Raw genomic sequence first — 22,464 nt, forward strand, 5'->3', positions numbered from 1 at the left:
TTTTTATATGTTGCTGGACATTGAAATTATTTTTGGGTCAATGGCCTTTTTTTCTCTTAACTTTGTTTATTGAGAGAGAATTCACATACCATAAAATTCACCCTCTTAAAGTATACAACTCAATGATTTTTAGTATATTCACAAAGTTATACAGCTAGAACATTTTTGTCACCCCAAAAAGAAATCCCATAGCTATTAGTAGTCACTTTCTGTTCTCCTTTCTATCAATCTCTGGCAACTACAAATCTACTTCCTATTTTTATGGATTTGCCTATCTAGACATTTCATACAAATGGAATTACACAATTTGTGACCTTTTTTCCTTTCATTTAGCATAATGTTTTCAAGGTTCATCCATATTGATGCACGAGTCAATACTTTATTCTTTTTTATGGCTGAATATCGTTCAGCTGAACAATATTATATGGAAGTGCTACATTTTGTTTTTACATTCATCAGTTGAAAATTTGAGTTGTTTCTACCTTTTGCTATGTAGTATTTTTGCTATGTTTGTAGGAAATTTCAGTCTGAAATTTTCATATTTTGATATATCCTTTTCAGATTTTGGCATCAGAGTTATGGTTGTCTCATAAAATGAATTGGGAAATATATCTTCTTTTTATTAAATATATTCTCTGGAAGAGTTAGTCTAAGATGGATAATGTTTAGAAGAACGTACCAGTGAATTTTGTAAGTATTTGGAAGAATTCACCAGCAAAGCCATCTGAGTCTAGTTTTCTTTGTGGATAGATTTTGATTAGGGATTCAGATTTCTTTTTGACCGAGGACTATTCATAAATTGCATTTTTTCTTTATTTAATGTTGAGAAATTATATTTTTCAAAAAATTTATCCATTTTATTTAAGTTGTCAAATTTATGGGCAGCACCTGCAGTGATGTCTCCTTTCTTATTTCTTATATTAGTAGTTGTAATTTCTGCTTTTATTCTTTTCCTGACCAATCTTGCTAGATGTATATTACATTTATTTATTTTGTTTATTTTTAATATTTATTATTTTTAATTGATACATAATTGTACATATTCATGGGGTACAGTGTGATATTTTGATACATATATACAATGTGTAATGATCAAATCAAGGTAATTAGCGTATCTATCACCTCAAACATTTATCGTTTCTTTGTGTTGAGAACATTCAAATCCACTCTTCTAGCTATTTGAAAATATGCAATAAATTGTTGTTTGTTATATTCACTCTATGGTGCTGTTAATGGAAAAAAAAACAAACTCTGTAAAATAATTTTAAAGAGATTTATTCTGAACCAGATTTGAGGATCCTGACCCGGAGCCACGCCCAAGAAGCCTTAAGCAAGTGGACTCGCTGTGGCTTGGTTACAGTGTGGTTTTATACATTTCAGGGAGACAGACAGGGGTTATAGGTAAAGTCCTAAATCAATACGTGGGAGGCATACCTTGGTTTAGCGCGAAAAGCTGGGCCATCTCGAAGGAGGCGGGGCTTACAGATTATTGCTGGGTTTAAAGATTCTTTGACTTGTAATTGGTTAGAGCATACATGAAGCTTTGTCTGAAGGCTTGGGATGTTTTAACATAAGGAACTTCTTATCAGAGGTAAGCCACCGGACATATATTTGTTGTGTAAATTGAGGACCTGCAGATTTGTCTTGCATACCTTTAGGCCTGTTAATGGGTTACAAAGGATGTCCTCAAGAAGGGAGGGGAGCATGGTGAGGCATGTCTGACCTCCCTCCTTATGGCTGGCAATTTAGTTTTAGGGTATTCCTTTGGCCATGAGGGGGTCCATTCAATCAGCCAGTGGGGGGGGTGAGCCTTAAGATTTTATTTTAGTTCACAGTGCTATAGAACACTAGAATTAATTTATTCCTCCTACCTAGCTGTGATTTTTGTATCCATTAACCAACCTCTGGCTATCCCTCCCTCCCACCTCCTTTCCTAGACTCCAGAAACCACTTTTCTACTCTCTACTTCTATGAGATCAGCTTTTTTGGCTTCCAATATGAGTGAGAACATGCAATATTTATCTTTCTGTGCCTGGCTTATTTCACTTAACATAATATCCTCTAAGCTCATCCATGTTGCTGCAAATGACAGAATTTTGTTCTTTTTTTTAAAAAAAATCACTAAATAGTATTCCATTGTATGTACGTACCACATTTTCTTTATCCATCTGTTCACAAACACTTAGGTTGATTCCACATCTGGCTATTGTGAATAGTGCTGCAGTAAACACGGGAGTTCAGCTATCTCTTCGACATGAATTTCCTTTCCTTTGCATATATACCCAATAGTGGAATTGCTGGGTCATACGGTACTTCTATTTTTAGTTTTTTGAGGAACCTCCATGCTGTTTTCCATAGTTGATGTACTGATTTACGTTCACACCAACAATGTATAATAAGAGTTAACCTTTCTTTTCATCCTCACCAGCATTTATTTTTTGTGTTTATATTATATCTTTTTAGAGAACCACTTTTTTGGCTCCTTGATATTTTCTATTGAACATCTGTTTTCTATTTCACTGGTGTCTGTTGTTATTTTTATTTCCCTCTTTCTACCTTCTTTGCATTTAAGTTGCTGTTCTCTTTCTAGCTTCTTAAGTTGTAAACCTAGACAATTTATTTTCAAACTTTCTTTTTTCAGTATATGCATTTATGTACATGCAAAAAGCTAAGCATTTTAAGTACTGCTTTAGCTGTATTCTACCAATTTTTTATGTCTTATTTCATTTTTATTTAATTGAAAATATTTTTGAATTTCCATTGTGACTAGTTCTTTGAGCCATATTTAGAAGTCTGTTTTTTTTGATTGCCAAACATTTGGGAATTTCTTAGTTTTCTTTTTTTTTTCTATTGTTGATCTCTGGTTTAATTTTTCTGTGACCAGAGAATTACCTTATGATTCAGTCCTTGGAAATTTGTTGAGATTGGTCTGTGGTCCACCATATCATCTAGTTTGGTAAATGGTCTATGCGCATTCAAAAAGAAGTACATTCTCCAGTTTTAAATATGGTTTTCTATATATATCAATTAGATTAAGTTGATAAATCATGTTTTTAAATTTTTCTATATCTTTGTGGTTTTATTTATTCTCTACTTGTTCTATCAATTACAGAGAGAGGTATGATAAAATCTGCTCTTTTAATTGCGGATTTGTATTTTCTCCTTTTAATTCTGTTAATTTTGTTTCACATATTTTGAATCTGTGTTTTTTTTTTTTTTTTGAGACAGAGTCTTACTGTGTTGCCCAGGCTAGAGTGCTGTGGCATCATCCTCGCTCACAGCAACCTCAAACTCCTGGGCTCAAGAGATCCTCCTGCCTCAGCCTCCCGAGTAGCTGGGACTACAGGCATGCGCCACCATGTCCGGCTAATTTTTTTTTCTATATATTTTTAGTTGTCCGATTAATTTCTTTCTATTTTTTAGTAGAGACGGGGTCTCGCTCTTGCTCAGGCTGGTTTCGAACTCCTGAGCTCAAATAATCCGCCTGCCTCAGCCTCCCAGAGAGCTAGGACTATAGGCGTGAGCCACCGCGCCTGGCCTGAATCTGTGTTTTTATCTAATATATCTATGTTTAGATTTAGGATTGTTTTGTTTTCCTATTGAATTGGCCCTTTTAGCATTACGGAATGCTCTGCTTATTTCTTATGATACTATAGACTTAAAAATTACTTTATCAAATATTAACATAGCCACACCAGCTTTTTTTGGGAGACTGGAGAGTGTGTTCAAGATATATTTTTCTATCCTTATAGATTGCGTTCTTTTATTTAAAACTATGATTTAACAATTATTAAAGGAAGGCCTTCCTTCAGTATTTCTTATAATATTGCTCTATTGACTGAATTATGTTAGCCTTTGTGGGTCTAAAAACATTTTTATTATTTTTATCTTCATTTTTAAAGGATATTTTTTGTGGGTATACAATTCTAGGTTGCTAGACCCTGCCCTACCTCCCCTACCCACTCACCCACCCACCCCTGTTTTTCACCTCTCAGCACTTTCAACACAGAATGGAGATTATCAGTTTTATTGTTCCTTTCAGTGTGTACCTCTTTTCTCTGACTGCTTTTAAGATTTTCTCTTTATCCATTGTTTTCAGCAATTTGACGATGGTGTGCCTAAGTGTGATTTTCTTTGCATTTTCCTGCTTGAAGTTCCATGAGTTTCTTGAATCTCTAAGTTGATTTCTTTCTTCGCTTTTGGAAAATTATCAGTAATTGTCTCTTCATAAATTGCTTTTGTTCCATTCTTTTTTTGTCTTTCTGGGATTCCAGTTATATGACTATGAGGCCCATTTGACTGTGTTCCATATATCTCATATTCCCTGTTTTGTTCATCCCATTCTTGTTTCTCTATAATTGAATTTGGATCCTTTTTTCTTGGCCTGTCTGCAAGTTTATGAAACCTGTGTCTTATTCTACTCTTAAAACCATATGAGAAGGTCTTAATTTCGTACATTTAATATTTATTTTTCAGTTCCAGAATGTCTACTTGGTTCCTTTTTTATAGATTATGTTGAAAATTATATCTTTTTATACATTTTATTAATCTCTATGTCTATTTCAGGTGCTTGCCTCCTAACTTTAATATCTGAATTATCTGAGTCTGCCTAATTTTCTGGTTTTCTTTCGATTATCTGTCAGCCACATTATTTTGTGTCTTTTGATGTCTCTTAATATGTTTATTTTGTGCCCCAAGACTAGACTAGCATTGAGTGTTAAAGAACAGTTATTTTCTTTCAAATGATGTTACTTTCTTCCAGAACGGCCTGCTCTTTGCTGAGGTAGGGTGAGGTGTTGATTATCTCAATCCAGTCAAGGATTAAGTAGACCCTCCCTTCTACTGAGATTCTGTCTTCTAAACACTGGGAGACTGTGGGAAATTTTCTCTTCCCCTTTGGCCGAATCTCCCTATCCTTTTTTAGTGCCCCAACTCTGAGCAGATGTAACACTGGGAAAACTGGCTATATTCTAGTCTGTCATTCCAACCCATGCAGACATCTAAAAGCACTACTAGTTTTTTGTTTCCTTTAGTAGAGTTCCTCTGCTTAAACCTAGCTCAATCCTTAGTCATGGCCAAACTCTGCAAATACCCTCATGGAAGAGCATGCCAGTGGTCTGAGTTCACCTTGGAAGTGTTCTCCTATCAGATTTTTAGTGCATCTAGTCCTCATTTCCTCCATAGTTCTCTTATGTTAATCTAGTCTTTGTAGGAAGAGGGAGCATTGGTGTGCTCCTGTCTAATATTGTACTTTAGAGAAGTAGAAGTCAGAAGTTTATCTTTATGAAAAGAAAAGGCAGATAATTTTAAGAGTGCTTATTTGTATAAGCATAGTGATATTTTGAGTGGTTTTATCTGTGTTTTGTACTAATAGCCATACAGTATTTTTTTCCTTTCTGATAATGAGCCTGTTTATTAAACAATACCCTAAACCAATGAGTGGTAAGCAATGTCCCACAGACCAAATCTGGCCCAATTCTTATTTTTGTATGACCTATGAGCTAAGGATGGTTTTACATTTTTAAAAGGTTGAAAGAAAATAAAAAGGTTTTGTGACATATGAAAATTATGTGAAATCCACATTTCTGTGTTCAGAAATAAAGTTTTAATGTAGCCATGCTCCTGTATTTATGTGCTGCGAATGACTGCTTTCATGCTGTAACAGTTGAGCAGTTGCAACAGAGATCCTGTGGCCCACAATGTGTAAGGTATTTACTATCAGACCCTTTATAGAAAAACTTTGCCTATTCTTGCTTTAGACTATAGACTAAGGAATTTTTTATTTCTTATTACTAAGTGAAATTAAGTGAAAGATTGAAAACTTTTTATTCCCGAAGTTCTGTAAATTTGGACTTATTAAAGTCCTAGCATTTTAGAGTTAGAAGGAACCTCAGAGATAACTACTTTCATCTCTTTATTTTGCAAATGAAGGAGATTTGAGAAAGAGATTTTTAAATTAAATTTACTAATTTTTGTTTTGTTAGAAGACAGACTCAGTAATATACTGATAGAGAAACTAGTGATCTACCTCACTGAATAACTTGCAATATTCATTTGTTCTTACATTGCATAAGTATTTGATTTCCTTAAGCAGTGTATCTATTAAGAAAATTTTTTCTTTGGAACTTTTTAAGTAAATATTTAAAAATATTTAAGGCATGTTAACAGCCTTTTACCTTTCATTATCAACCGTAATTCTTTGAAATCTCATGAGTATGACGTTCTTTTTGTGAGAAGACTAAAAGTCTTACAGGACCAATTCTAGACATTCTTCATTAAGCTTCTATTGATTTAGGATTTAAAACCCTAAATCATCAGAAATTCCAAGGTGCATTTGTAATGAAGACTGGCTTCTTGAATTTCTCTTTTGTCTGTCCATCCTCAGATATCATGAAAAGTTTAAGCTTAGCTCTTAAATACAGTCATATAACGGGACGTCATATTACCAGCAAATAGCATTTTTATTTTCCAGTGTTGAATACAGATTTTTGTCAAATAATTTTCAACTTATTACTGGCACTTTTTGTTAACTCTACTCTAAAACAAGCCAAATCAACAAAAAGCGCAGTAAAATTAATTAGTAATTAATCTGGAAAAAGCTCGTTCTTCAGATGGTCTATATTCAAGAATTGGGTTCAGATTCATTATAATTATTATAACCAATTAAATGCCACTATGCACAGAAAGCAGTATTTTAGGAGTGCATGTAAAGCCATTTGAAATTTGAAGAAGTCCATTAAAAATAAAACAAAAACATTGGTCTGTAATTGGGAAAATTTAAGTCAGTGATAACTTAGTCTTTAGGAAATGTATCTGAATTTGGATTTATATATTCTGCTTCTCTGAAAGTTGATTTTGAATAAACCTAAATGCTTTTATAAATTGTATAGAAGGGGGCTAGGCTAACCTTTTAGCAGTTACATATTCCTTTTGCTCAGATAACTGAGTTTGTTCAACTAATCTTTAATGTAAAAGAAGGTTGGTTTCCTAACCCCCCCATGAAAAATACCAACAGCTTGTTCATTTGATACTTTTTGAACATCTGTGATGTATCAGACACTGATGCAGGTGCTAAAAGTAACACAGTTGAAATGGACATTCTTCATGCTCTCACAATGCTTGTAGTTGAATAGTTGTGTAAGCAGGTATATCTATTTGTGTTTAGCGTTTGACACTGTTCTCTTTACTTTCGTAGCATACTATCTGGGGGAAATCTCATCCATATACATGGTTTCCATTACTTCCTTTGCACTAAAATCTGTGTGAAATAATCCCATGGATAACTCCTTAATAGGCATTTTTGATTAGGTATCCTATAAATGCACTCGTGTATCTATGGATCTAACCTTGGGCCTCTGCTTGTTTTACTCTCTGAGTAAGGCATATATTGATAGCTCTGAACTTCCTTGTTTTGTCCCCTTCCTCTCTTCTCTCTTTTACTTTCTCTTTCTCTCACAATACTATTGAGTACTATGTCCCAGGCACTTTTCTGGAAAAAGAGGCTAGAGTAGTAACCACAAAAGACATGGCCTCTGCACTGGTGGAGCTTACAGCTTGGTGAGGGAATGATACATTAAACAAGAATCCCATACCTATTAATAATTACAGTTATAGGTTATATAGTGAAACAAAAGTATATGATGAACTGAGAGTGTGTATCTGGGAAACTCATCCAGTTTGGGAGTTAAACAGACTTTTTTGAGTAAGTGATACTTATACAGGGACTTCACAGATGAATTAGCAGGAGAAGATGTGGGAGAGAATTTCAGGTAGAGGGAAATCCTCTGTGAAAGCCCTGATGGAGCTTAACAGTTTCATACAATTGAAAGGATATTCTTGTGGCTGGACTATGATGGACCAAGTGAAGAGAAATGCAAAATGAGACGGGAGAGGTTGCCAGAGGTCAGTTACTGGAAGAGGATCTTTTAAGCTATGTCAGTGCTTTTAGACTTTACCTTCAGAAAGTTGAGAAGATACTGAGTTTTAAGTGGGGGAATTACCCACTCAGGTTTGTGTTTTTAAAAGTTGACTTGAGTGGTTCCTATGTGAAGAATGAATTGAAGCGGGGTAAATCTGGATGTGCAGAAGGGTTAAGCAACTTTTGCACTGGTTCAGGCGAGAGATGGTGGTAACTCAGATTATTAGCGTATCAGCAGTAAAGATAATGTGGACAGATCCAAGAACTATTTATGAGATAAAAGTGACAAGTTTTTTTGATTATTTTGATTTGAAGAGTGATGCTGAAGGAAGTATCAACAATAAAATTTTCATATGCATGTTATTCCTGTCTATTTGTTGACATTTTGATATTTTAAACACAAACATCTTCAAAATCAAACCCATTTTTTTCCTTTAGCAAAGTAACTCTTCCTTCTAACTTCCCTCTTTTTATAATTGACATGTCTACCTCCAAGTGACCTAGGCTTAAAACATTTTTCTTTTGTCACTGCTCTCACTCAATTAGTTACCAAGTTTTAAGGACTTGACTTCTTCAGCATATAGGATAACGACTTCCTCCTCCTCTTTCTCCTCTTCCTCCCCTTTTGTCATAATTACAGCTACTGCTCTAATCCTATTGTTAGATCATTAAACTGTACTTTCTATTCAAGTCTCTGAGCTCCTTGAGGGTAAGAGCCGTCTTTTTCATGTCGTATATTTGCTACCTAGCAGTGTGCATCTCAGCATGGTGAGCATAAAAAAATATTAAATGAAACGAAAATAAAATGTTTTCCTTGCCTCGTGTTTCTTCTACTGTAATTCTTCCTCTTTACCATGTATTTTTGCTCTTTCTCAAAGTCATTCAGGGGCTTTTTTTTGCTTAAAGATAATTTGGTCTTAGGGCTGTAAGGTAAGGAAAAACTGGTTGCTGGATACATGAAGTGTCTGAGTGAGCTGGGGATTTTCCTACAGTAATTTAGTCAAACGTGACACCTAAGCCCCTTTGCACTGTAACCCTTACTACCACAAAGGGCACCTTTTTTCTGGGAGGCAAACAGAGCTGATACTAATATTTATTGATCAATCCCGGCTGTTGAATAAAGTTTAAAAGAATTCGATGCAATTTTTTTTTTTTTTCAGACAAAGTCTCACTCTCTTGCCTGGGCTAGAGTGCTGTGGCGTCAGCCCAGCTCACAGCAACCTCAAACTCCTGGGCTCAAGCGATCCTCCTGTCTCAGCCTCCCAGGTAGCTGGGACTACAGGCACGCGCCACCATGCCCGGCTAGTTTTTTTCTGTTTTTAGTTGTTTGGCTAATTTCTTTCTATTTATAGTAGAGACAGAGTCTCGCTCTTGCTCAGGCTGATCTCGAACTCCGGAGCTCAAGCAATCCTCCTGCCTGGGCCTCCCAGAGTGCTGGGATTATAGGCGTGAGCCACCGTGCCCAGCCATGATGCATTTTTTAACATTTTAATTTTATAAAAGTTTTTGCAGAATTCAAATTTTTACTATCATTTAATATATATTTCTTAGCTGTCCTATATTGTGTTATCTTCTCATTAGCTACTTCCTGTTATTAGTAGTATCTTATATATGTATGTAGAGTATATTATTTCATAGAAAGAGTTTGTAAGAAAAGTATCCAAGTGTCTGTTTTGAAAATACCTATTTGTGATAAGCTTTGTATGTCCTAATATGAATGTTCATAATTATTTTTCATTTTTTTAAAAATTTTTAGGAATAAGAAAATTTTAAATAAGAAGAAGTTGAAAAGAAAACAGAAGAGCAAATCAAAAGTGAAGACAAGAAGCAAGGTAAAGTTGTTGGTAATTTATAGGGAATAAAGACTTTTTCATATAGTGATTTGAATAAAAATAGCAAGATTAAAAAGATATGAGTATAATTAGCAAACCATTTTATTTCTATGAGTTGAAGTAATTTTGTAAAAGCCCCTTACTATTTGGTTCCACTTTTAGTTTCATCTTTATTTTGGGTGTTTCTTGACCAATAGCTTAGAAGTTAATATGTGTCTGGGTGTTGAAAATTATTTATTCTTGTTATCTTTGATCAGTCCTTTTGGGGGAACATATCCATTTCTCTTTTCTTTTTTCATTCTGACTACAGGTGCTAGAAACTGAGTAAAATTGGCTTGTGAGTTGGGACTTCCATTTGGGTTTGTCATATGCCTTTCTAGACACGAATTAGGGAGACTCTTGGTGTGTCTATATTGTTCTGAGCTTCTTTTGATGTTGGTAGCTGTGCAAAAGAAAAGGCAATATGAAATATTTAGGTGGGATCTTAGAGATCAAAGATCTCTTTTTTCACCTAATGCAGAAATCTCTGTGAAATCTGGTTTTTTTCTTAAATATTTTCAGTGACCAGAGCCCACTTTATGTAACAGAGTATTTTTCTACTGAATAGCAGTACTAAGAAACCAAGAAAGGAGGAAGAGAACAGTCATAACTACGATTTGTGAATAGCTCCACTTGGGGTTAAAGAAACAATAGCTTAGCTGGACTTGTATATCACCTGCAGAGGCTATTGTTTCCTGCCTTTCTAAATTATTGTTCTTGCTGTTGTAACTGAGAGAAATCTACTTAAAAAGTAGTAAACCTAAAATAAGATAAAAGGATGGAGGGATAGAATTTATTTAGTGATACAGCTGGATCCAGGGACTGAATAATGTCATTTAATCTGTGTCTTCATCTCTTGTTTCTGCTTTCTTCTGTGTGTAGGCTTATTGCCTATGGTTACAGGTTGAGACTGCTGGCAGCTTCATTTTCTTTGAGCAAGAATCACTCTCTTCTGCTAGTTCTAGCAGAAAGTCTTGGGTAGGATGTTTTATTTACCTGTGTCATTCACTTTGGCCAAGGAGATGAGATGTTTTGATGGGTTAGACTGAGTTATATTTTTTAACCGTGTGATGGGTGGTGGATGAGCACCCTGATGAGCAGACCACACGGAATGGGGCAGGAGTGGTTACCCTAAGGAAAGTGTTTCTGGGCAGGCAGATAAATAATTTCTGTTTACTATATCACTTCTCATTACTTCTGCTTTGGGGATAGAAGAGGGAAGTGGAGAGTATTCTTAATATACAAAAACCTCCAACAATACAGTCATTCAGATTTCCGACCTCGATTCCTTTTCCACTATTTAATGCTACATGCGAAGTTATAGTATGGGAATCTTGAATACTTTTTAAGTCCTTCTAAGGTTTCATTTGGTGATTTTCCTAAAGTGGTGGCATATGATATCCAGGAAGAGGTGGAAAATCAGAGTCTTTTGTCCCCTTCAATTCAGTCTCTATTAATAGCTTTGTATTCTTAGTAATTCAACTTTTTCTTCTCTTGTCCTCAGTATTTATATCTTCTTTTTAGGAGTAGCTTGTGATAAGAGTTGATATAAATAAATTCATTCATTTATTCCTCAGACATTAATTGCACTCTTGAGTATGTGCAGGCATTAATATTATGCTGAATGTTTGGAATACAAAGATGAGTAAGAAGCATTTCTTGCTCATGAGGATATAGAATAATAAAATTGTGGTGTTAATCTCCTTGGGCTCTATCACTGTTTCTAGATTATTTTTTATCTCCCCTCTTTTTAAAAGTTATTTTTAAAATGCCATTTAACCACACTACTTCATATCCTTCTTTATTGCTGTCATTGAACCCTCTGTTTCTTCTCATCCATCAGCCATCTTCTTTATTTAATTTTCTTCTTACCCAGGTTAGATACCACAGTCTATCTTTGCAGAAAAACTCTTGCTTAATCTACTGTGTTAGTTCCCTATGGCTGCTGGAACAAATTACATAAACTTGGTGGCTTAAAACAACACAAGTTATCTTATAGCTCTGGAAGTTTCAAGGCCAAAATGGATTTCACTAGGCTAAAATCAAGGCTGTATTCCATCTGTAGGCCCTAAGGGAATCCATTTCCTTGCCTTTCCAGCTTCTAGAGGCTGCCAGAATTCCTTGGGTTGTGGCCCTGTTCCATCTTCAAAGCCAGTAGTGGGCGGCTAAATTTTTTCATGCTTCTGACACTTTTCTGTTGTTTCATCTCTTTCTCTGACTGTCCGGCCTCTTTCTTTCACTCATGGGGACCTTTGTGATTATATTGGGCCCATCCAGATAATCCAGCATAGTCTCTCCATCTCAAAATCCTTAGTTTAATCACATCTGCAGAGTCCCTTTTGCCATGTAAGGTAACATATTCACAGGTTCTGAGGATTAGCATACAGATGTTTTTGGAGACCATTCTGCCTGCCACATGCCCCTTGTGTATTTATTATACTCATCTGATAAAACTCAGTCTTATGTGAATCTAGCTGTTTTCTCTTTCCCTGCAACTGAGTTCCATGTGCTGCTAAAGGAAGTTAAACATGAGTTAATGATAATACACGCTCATAATCATCAATCTCAAATAGACCTTCCATAGCCAGACTTCTTATTATTTTTTCTGGTCAATAGTTCTCCCTGTGATTATTTCAAACTTTGCCATTCTCCTCAAACCTCTGATAAATCCTACCCTGCAGCATATGACTTCACTTTCTTACAGGAGAAATCAAATCCATCACTCAGAAAACTTCCTCAATATCCTGATACTAAATGTGTCAGTGTTAGGTCAGGTTCCTTAACAGCAGAGCCTGAGATAGGTACGTAAAGTGTGCAGTTCAGTGAGTTTTGAAGGCAGCATATGACTTCACTTTCTTACAGGAGAAATCAAATCCATTACTCAAAACACTTCCTCAATGTTGTGATACCAAATGTGTCAGTCTTTGGTCAGGTTCCTTAATAGCAGAGCCTGAGATAGGGATTTAAAGTGCGCAATTCAGTGAGTTTTGAAAGATGACACGCACACGTGAAACCACAACTGCAGTCAGGGTTCAGAACATTTCCGTCATCTCCAAGGGTTTTCTCATCCTCTGCTGCATTTCATTCCTTCCTACAACCCTGGCTCTAGATAACAACAGATGTATTTTCTGTCATTGTAGATTAGTTTTCATTTTCTAGAATTTCATATAAATGTGATCATATTGTATGTATTCTTTTGTATCTGGCTTCTTTCCCTCAACATAATGATTTGTGTTCATGTTGTTGTATATATGAATAGTTCATTCCATTTTTTTGCTGATTGATATCCCACTGTGTAGATACATAACAATTTGTTGGTCTACTCACCTGTTGATGGACATCTTGGTGTTGTTTCCAGGTTTTGGCCATTTCAGATAAAGCTGCTGTGAATGTTTGTACACCAGTCTTAGTGTGGATATATATTTTCATTTTTCTTGGGTGAAGACTGAGGATGGAATGGTTAGGTTGTATTTCTTTTGGTGATTTGCCAGAAGGACTCATAAGGCTCAACAGTGATTTATACTCACAGCTAAGATTTATTACAACAAAGGATACAGAGTGAGCAGTGGGAAAAAATATACGTATTGGTGGTGTTTAGGGAGTTACGGCACAGGCTTCCTTGACTGAGCACAGATAACATGCTTTCTCTCTGGCAGTGAACTACAGGCAAATGTGTGGAATGTCTCTGTTCAGGTTGAGCCTTAGTGTCTGAGACTTTTTGTGGGTCTGGTCACCTAGACATATCCTTCTAAGCCACCAGTCATGGTGAGTGAAACTCAGGTGCACATCATCAATCTTGATGTTTATGCAAAGCAATCTGATAGTCCAGGAGGCATGGTCCATTGCTCCAGGTGTTTATAACAAAATCATCAGTCACTACCATAAAGAAAACTCTAAACAGCCACATTCCTGAGGGTTAGCCAAGGGTCATTCATAGAAATACAAGGAGTAAGCAATCAGGCTTGCAGTGTTAACTTTTTCCTCACAGGTGACATGGTAAATGTATGTTTAGCTTTTTAAGAAACTGAAAAACTCTTTTCCGAAGTGGTTGTTCCATTTTATAGTTCCACCCAGTATTATATGACAAATTTGGTTGTTTTACATCTTTGCAAACACATGGCATTAGCTTTTTATTTTTTATTTTAGTCATTCTATTAATTATATAGGGATTTCTTACTGTGGTTTTAGTTCACTTTTCTCTAATGATGTGAACATCTTTTCATGTCCCTTTGGCATTCATATCTTTTTATTGTGAAATGTCTATTCAGATCTTGCTTCCTATTTTTATAATTATTTGTCTTCTCATTATTGAATTGACAGATTTCTTTATATATTCTAGATACAAGTCCTTTTTTAGATAACCTGTATTCCAAATAATTTCTCCTATAGCTTGCTTTTGGGGAAGAATTGCCATTTTAATGGTATTGAATTTGTCAACCCATGAACATAGTATATCTCTCCATTTATTTAAGTCTTCTTTAATTTAACTCAGTAATGTTTTTTAGTTTTTGGTGTATAGGGCTTGCACATATTTTATTAAATTTATTTATAATTATTTTATATTTTGATGTTATTGTAAATGCTATTTTTTAAAAAATGTGGTTTGAGATTATTTCAGTGTGAATGCAGTTGTAAGAAGTAGTTTAGAGATATCCTATATACCCTTCACACATTTACCCCCATGTATAGCCATACAAGCTATACATCTTGTATAGCTGTAGTATAGTATCATAACCAGGAAGTCAACATTGATACAGCCTATCAATCTTATTCAGATTTCAATAGTTTTGCATATACTCATTTGTGTGTGTACATGTTTGTGTGCTACAAGTTCTGTGTAATTTTATCACATGTGTAGGTCCATGTGACCATTACCACCATCAGTATATACCACAATTTCATCACAAGGATCCTTTGTGCTACCCTTACAGCTACAACCATCTCCCTTTCTCACCCTTTCCTTAGCCTCTGGCAACCACTAATCTGTTCTCCATTTATATAATTTTGCCATTTCAAGAGTGTTATCTAAATGGAATTGTTCAGTATGTGATCTTTTGGGGATTGGCTTTTTTCCCCCCACTTGGCATAATTTCTTTGAGATTCATCCGAGTTGTTACATATATGAATGGTTTGTTCCTTTTTATTGCTGAGTGAGCATTTCATGGTATGGATGTACCACAGTTTGTTTAACCATTTATCCATCAAAAGAAATCTGGAGTCTGGGGGCCAGGCATGGTGGCTCATGCCTATAATCTCAGCACTTTGGGAGGCCAAGGTGAGAGGATTGCTTGAGGCCAGGAGTTCGAGACCAGCCCTGGCAACATAGTGAGACCTCGTCTCTACAAAAAAAAAAAAAAAAATGAGCCAGACATAGTGGCAGGCACTTCTAGTTCCAGTTACTCGGGAGGCTGAGGCAGGAGGCTTGCTTGAGCCCAGGAAATTGAGGCTGCAGTGAGCTATGAGCCATGTCACAGCACTCCAGTGTGGGTGACAAAGCAAGTCCTTATGTCTAGAAAATAAACAAACAAAAGTCTTGGCTGCTTCTAGTTTTTGGCTATTTTAAAATAAAGCTGCTGTGAACATTAATGTACTGGTTTTTGTGTGAACGTAAGTTTTTATTTCTCGGGTATAAATGTCCAAGAGTGCAGTTGTTGGATTATATTGTACTCACGTGTTTAGTTTTGTAAGAAATTGCCATACTTTTTTTCCAGAGTGGCTATACCATTTTATATGACCATCAGCAGTGTATAAATGATCCAGTTTCTTCTTATCCTCACCAGCATCTGGTGGTGTCACCATTTATTTTAGCCATTCTGATAGGTGTGTACTATATCTTGTTTTATTTTAATTTGCATTTTCCCATTAGCTAATGATGTTGAACTTCTTTTCATGTGCTTATTTGCCTTCTGTGTAACTTTTTCAGAGATGTGTCTGTCTTTTGCCTATTTGCTAATTGGATTCCTTGTTTGTTTTATTGTTGAGTTTTGAGAATTCTTTATATATTCTGGATACTCATCCTCTTTTGGATATGTGGTTTGCAAATATTTTCTCCCAGTCTGTGACATTAATGCTATTATTTTAAAAATTACATATTTTAATTGTTCATTCCTAGTAAATGGATGTATATTCATTTTTATATACTAATCTTGTATACTTTGACTTTGTTACATCCACATATTATTTTTGGTAGCTTTTTTGCAGATTCCTTAAGATTCTCTACATGTCTTCTGTAAATAAAGGCATTTCTTTTCTGCAAGATACTTTTTATTTTCTAACTCTGCCTTTTTTCTCTTTTTCTTGGCCTGTTGCACTGTATAGGGTATCTAGTACAATGCTGAATTGAGTTGCTGAGAGTAGATAAGTTTGCCTAGCCTTGTTCACAATCTTGGAAGACATTCAGTCTATTATCATGTTGGCTATGGGTATTTCATAGGTACCCTTTATCAAGTTCAGAAAATTCCCTTCTATTCCTAATTTACTCAGACTTTTTTTTAAATCATGAATTGGTATTGGATTTTTGCCAAATGCTTTTTCTGTGTTTATTTGCAGTATTTTAGGTTTTTTCTTTATTATTTTTATTTGGATGGGAAATTATACTGATTGCTTTTCCAGTATTGTGCAAAGATTGTCCAGGGTTAAACCCCAGTTGGTCCTGATGTATCTTTTTAAAAATAATATTGTTGGATTTGGGTTGCTAATATTTGCTTGTTTTTAGTATCTCTGGAGGACTTACAAGTTATATGCTAATTTAACTTTAATATAATCTGTATTTACCAAGAGTATTTCTTTTTTTCCTATTCTTTATGGAAGAAGGGTAAAATTTTAGGACCAAGTGTTTTTGGTACTTGAGGTATCATTTCATTTATTGTAGATACTTCTTCAACATACTCTAATTGTTGGAACTTGCAGTTGTAAAATATCTTAAAACAGTTCTTTATAATGTAGATGTTGAAAGTGTGGTTGCAGTCTGATGAATAAAATTCTGGGCACAAAAGAGAAATTGTTTAGTTTTAACGAATTACCAAGCACATGATTTTTAGCCTTTATTGATACTGATAGCTAAGAGAGAGCTTAGGGAAGCATATATTAATAATCTGCAGTTTTCTTGGCATTACTCTTATTTGATGAATGAGAGTGAAATGAGAAGAATTGATGAAAATTAAGGGTTTTATTTTTGAAGTCCTAATTTCTGTGTAAATTCCTATATCTACTTTTAAGAGAATTCAAAATGTAGTTCAACATTTGTAGTAGGTCATTGAGACTGTACATTGAGACGGGTATCCCTTAGACAGGCAGCAGATTAATTTCCTTTGATACGATACTTCAGCAGTTAAGCTTCGTTGGCTCTATTTCTATCATGGGGATAAAAGGATGTTTCTGAGTTCTTTGCCAATCTCTTTCCAGCCCTTGTTAGGTTGGTTATTGCTGTGTTACTCAAAAAATAGTGAAGTGTAGTAGAAAAGGTACTAGAAATTGAGTCCATAGATTTAGACTGTCTTTGCTATGTCACTTATGTGACTTTTGCAAGTTGGTTAGTCTGTTTAGTCTTTACTTTTTTATTTAAAATGGGAATTGACAATGATGGAAAAGAATATGAAATTGAAATATTCTATCTTGAATTTCAGTCTGAAAACTTGGAGAATACAGTAATCATACCAGATATCAAACTACATAGCAATCCTTCTGCTTTCAATATTTACTGCAATGTACGCCATTGTGTTCTGGAATGGCAGAAAAAGGAAACATCATTGGCAGCCGCATCTAAGAACTCTGTGCAGAGTGGAGAATCAGATAGTGATGAAGAGGAGGAATCCAAAGAGCCCCCTATCAAGCTTCCAAAGGTAAGCCACTGAGTTCTATTTAGATGCATAAGCTACCAGTGTTCTGGCCATAAGACATATATATATGCATTGCTAAAATACCTTGCCTTTTTATAAATTGGTGCACTAAAAATTACATGGCTTATGGGTAAAAATAGGTTTGGGGCAGACCAGGAAAACTTTATGCACTTTATAACTAGAGTGCTAACAAAGTCAGTAATTGGTAACTCAGTGGGGAGTACTTGGAAAGCCCAGGCAGGGAGATCAGTGGGTTGGAGTCTGTTACAAGGGTTATTAAAAATGTACAAAAGCAGTGGAGTGGAAATGCTGGCATAGAGGCATTGATCCCAGGCATATGACAGTGGAGCTCTAAGCCTGTAGGCTGACAGTGAGGTGGATATGATAGAGAACAAACTGCCACAAGCCAGGAGCCCCAGAAAGCTGGGGCTGCTCCCCTCTGGGGAGGGAGCCCTGGGTGCAGGTATGCTTTTTTATTTTTCTTGAAATAGAACTGGAAAGGCTCCTGGCTGTGCAGTAGCAGAGCTCAGAGCCTTTTCCTTTTCTACCTAATCTTATAATTATATTCTTGATATTCTGGCTCCCCTTGCTTAGGAAAAAAATCACATATGAATCAACCCAACTTCTACAATATTCTGATATCACTCCCTTATTTAAAGAAATATATATAAGCTAATTGGCATTATAGAAACATGCATTGTAGAACAAACTATATTCTTAATGTACTCTGTTCTGTTTTAGTATTGATATATTTCAAAACCGTAGTGTTATTTTATATATAATTATTTTTTCTATATTGTAGGTGTAGTATTTCTTTTTTTTTGTTATATGCAATTTCACTTTGCACAAGGGTATGTTATGAAACCATGCAAGTAATATGAATTCTAAAGATAAGTGAAGATTGTTTCTTTTTTTTTTTTTTTTTAAACAAGAAATATAAAGGTCACTGTCATTTCTTATGATTGAGTAATATTCCATTGTAAACATATACCAAATTTTAATAATCCACTCATGGATTGACGGGCACTTGGGTTGTTTCCACATTCTTGCAATAGTGAATTGTGCTGCCATAAACATTCGGGTGCAGATGTCTTTATCGTAGAATGTTTTGTGCTCTTTTGGGTTGATGCCTAATAGTGTTATTGCTGGATCGAATGGTATTTCTATTTTTAGCTCTCTGAGGTATCTCCAAATTCTTTCCACAGCAGTTGCACTAATTTGCAGTCCCACCAGCAGTGTAAGAGTGTTCCTGTCTCTCCACATCCTCGCCAGCATTTGTTGTTTTGTGATTTTTTGATAGAGGCCAATCTCACCGGGGTTAGGTGATAAGTAGGTGTAGTATTTCTAACAAAAGATGTGAAAATATAGACATATTTTTAAAGTGGTACCTTTATATGATTCATGCATATTGTTTTTTAGAAATATAGACATGTTTAAAAATGATTCCTTTATTATAAATGATTCCTACATACTGCCTTTTTTCTAAACTAATATCTTAAAACTATGCTTTGAAAACTTATATATATGCATGAGAGATCATATAAACATTTTTTTACTAGGAAATAGCAGCATAGATGGAACCTATGTTCCTGATCTGATTTCTCTTGCACATCTTTTGATGGGTAGTTATTCCTAAGCGCACCACCACCCTTAATCACATTGTCAGGTTCTTCTCGCCTTATTCTCAGCATGTGACTTGCTACATATTTCATACAGTATTAAAAGTTTTGTGTACTTCCTCAGCTTCTTAATCAGCCATCTTCAAATTATCTTTATCTCCTCCTGTTTCAGAGCAGGACCCTTCTCCTTATTCCCTCTGTCTCCAACGTCTTAACTGCACCTACTCTGTTAGCTTCTTTCTTTAACCTAAAACAAACTTGCTTATTTGTTCCACGGAAGGCCCTCTAGATAGAAGATCATGGTCTCTGATTGTTATTTCTTATGCTTATTTAGGAGAGATTGAGGGAAAAAAACACAGTTAAGTTAGATGTAAGGCTGCAGGACTTTGTAATTTACTTTTAGTAAGAATACCATTCTGTGTATGGGTGAATCACTCTGTACTATAGTAATCAAGCTGCTTAAGTTCCATATTGGGAGGGGAAACAAAAGCCCAGAGAAATCTTTTACACAGGTATGCAGATTTTGAACAGTAAACTGCAATTCAAATTAAAAGATATGCATAATCAAGAACAGCAGGTTCTTAAGCTATTTTAAAACATCAGGATAAATGAGTATTAAAGAAATAAAATATCAGGCATTCTTAAGATAACATTTTTTTCAGCAGGTCAAAAGGGAATCCTTCAAAGAAAATTAAAAGAAGATCAGGTAGCCCAAGTGGTTAATACTGGGTTTTCTACCAAGTACTGACCTGTCTGGAAACAAGGTATAGGGGTTAAGAACATGGGTTATGGAGCCAAACTGCTTGGATTCACTCACCATTAAAATTAATAGTTCTGTGATGCTGGGAAAGGTATTTGACATATCCGTGCCTCAGTTTTGTCATCTATAAATTGGTGGTAGTATCTACCTCATAGGGTTGTAGTGACAATTTAAATGAATTAATGGATGTTGACTGCTTGAGAGAACAGTACCTGATACAAAAAAGTGCTCAATAAATGATAGCTGTAATTGTAAGTGTCAGGTTAGTGCAAAGAAGAAAATGTGTAGGTGCAAATGAATTTGAGTTACTTCTCAAGGAAATCTTCAATTTATTATGAAATACTTTATATCCAAGGTAATGAACCTTCTAGAGCAGTGGTCCCCAACCTTTTTGGCACCAAGGACAGGCTTCATGGAAGACAATTTTTCTGTGGTCCTGGGCAGGGGTCGAGGGAGAGGGAGTTGGAACTCAGGGAGCCGCTGTAAATACAGATAAAGCTTCACTTGCTTGCTTCCTGCTGTGTGGCCTGATTCCTAACCAGCACGCAGTACCTGTCTATAGCCTGGGGATTGAGGACAGCAGTTCTAGTGAATCAGCATGGTCGTGAGATGAATGAGCTATGAAGAGGGAGGAAGAAGTGAGGAGATGCCTCTTTGCAGAAGCAATCTGAATGCTGTGGGTTGGGACATGGGTAGGGAGTGAAACTTTCAAGTGGTATTTTTTGGCTCTTTTTGCTTGACATGAAGGATTGACACTAAGGAAGAGATGAGATCTTTAGGATTTGAAGTGATGGGAATTGGAGGGCATGTGAGAAATACTGACATTTTTCTTTTCTTTTTGACCCTTTCTGTGCCTCAGCCCCAAATGCTGCTATCCTTTGTTTCAGTTCCTTCCTTTTCTTTGTTCCCCTGTTGTACCTCCTACACATGGGGCTGTCCTTTTCCTTCTCACCTGAGGTTTTTCTCTCCTACGCCTTTTTTTCTCACATGATTAAGGCAGTTTTTAATCTGTTGTTGAAGTGTCATTGTGATACAATTTTATTTCCCCATTCTTTTAAAAGTTAATTAAATAGAATTTGGCTGTTATGTAGACCTTGATTATCACTTTTTTTGCTTTTTGTTTTTATGTTTCATGGGTCAGTAATTATTGATATTTTAAAAAGCTTTCTTACCCCTTAGTGATTTTATGTGAAGTTTTTTACACAGCTCAAACTGTCTGTCACTGATAATCCAGATCCTCTAAAGCTTTCCAAATTTTATAGCTACATAATTTTTAAATAGTAATACTTAGGATTCATATTTCCCATTGAACTCATTTGAAGCCAGTCATGCCACATATTTTATTAAAAGATGTCAACTTACGTAGACCCATTTATTTATTTCTTAATTCGGTATATTCTTTTTTTGAGTTTGTAGCGAGCATTGTATTAGGCCCTGAAAACAAAAGAATGAGACATAATTCCTGCTCTTAAGAAAGCATTGTCTAGTGGGGATAACAAGCAGGTCAATACATAACTGTTGTCTAGTGCCTTACAGATTTATAGGGTATGTAGGTATAGTGGAGCACATGGGAGGAAGGACTACATGCTGGCTGAGATAGAGAGCAGGAGCTAGGTCATAGAGGGCCTTATGTGCAGTGTAACTGATTCAGATATTGTCTTGTGAATAGGAAATACTGAAGATTTTAAACAAAAGAGGATGATCAGACTTGCATTTTATTTTAGTAAGATTACTTGGGTGCTAATAAGGCATATCCACTAAAGAGTGGTGAGATTAGAATCAGAGGAACCAGTGGGCAGTTATTGCAGTTCTCTAGGAAATGTTAATGAGGGTTGGAATTATGGTAGTGACAGTGTTTTGAATACAAGAAATGTTAAGGAAGCAGAATTGACAGAAATCGGTAATTAGTTGGCTATGAAGGCTGAAAGAGAAGGCAGAATCTAAGCATATTATTAAAGGCTCTGCATGGTGATGCCATTTACTTGAAGAGGGAGAACTGGAGTAACGGTGCTTGGCCAAAATGATGATTAAGTTTAGTTCTGCACTTACTAATTTTGAGGTAAATGTGAAATGTCCAGTGTGTACTATGTAGGGCTGAAGTTCAAAGGAAAGGTGCCAGCTAGAGATACAGATTTGTGAGTTATCACTGTGTGGGCACAAGTTGAAACATAATTCTTTGAGAGACAGGAAGGGGTGGGATCAAGAACATTGAAAAAAAAATTAGCTTTGACAAATTGAAAGAACACTTTTTTCCTCAGGTGGAAGAGAAGGGAATAAGTTGGTGGTAGTGGTAGATAAATTGGCACATTTGAGGATAGGAACTTAGGCGTTTCACACTGTCATTTTCTGAGAAGCAGAATTCTTCCTCCTCTTCTCCTCCCTCCCTCTCTCTTCCTTTTCCTCTACTGTTTCCTCCTCCTCTCCTCTCTCTTCCCCTAGATTTTAAATTTTCTATTAT

At 35.6% G+C, this 22,464-nt stretch overlaps 1 protein-coding gene across 1 annotated transcript in view; it reads left to right on the forward strand.

The window, feature by feature from the left end:
- MYCBP2 (MYC binding protein 2, E3 ubiquitin protein ligase) overlaps positions 1-22,464 on the forward strand; it is a 279,976-nt gene that overhangs the window by 30,816 nt on the left and 226,696 nt on the right. The window contains exons 2-3 of the mRNA XM_012637759.1: positions 9,675-9,750; positions 17,415-17,630. Coding sequence (XP_012493213.1) covers positions 9,675-9,750; positions 17,415-17,630 — 292 coding nt within the window. The remainder of the gene's footprint in view (positions 1-9,674; positions 9,751-17,414; positions 17,631-22,464) is intronic.

The sequence above is a fragment of the Propithecus coquereli genome, unplaced genomic scaffold (assembly GCF_000956105.1).
Source record: "Propithecus coquereli isolate 6110/MARCELLA unplaced genomic scaffold, Pcoq_1.0 Scaffold123, whole genome shotgun sequence".
Classification (NCBI taxonomy): domain Eukaryota; kingdom Metazoa; phylum Chordata; class Mammalia; order Primates; family Indriidae; genus Propithecus; species Propithecus coquereli.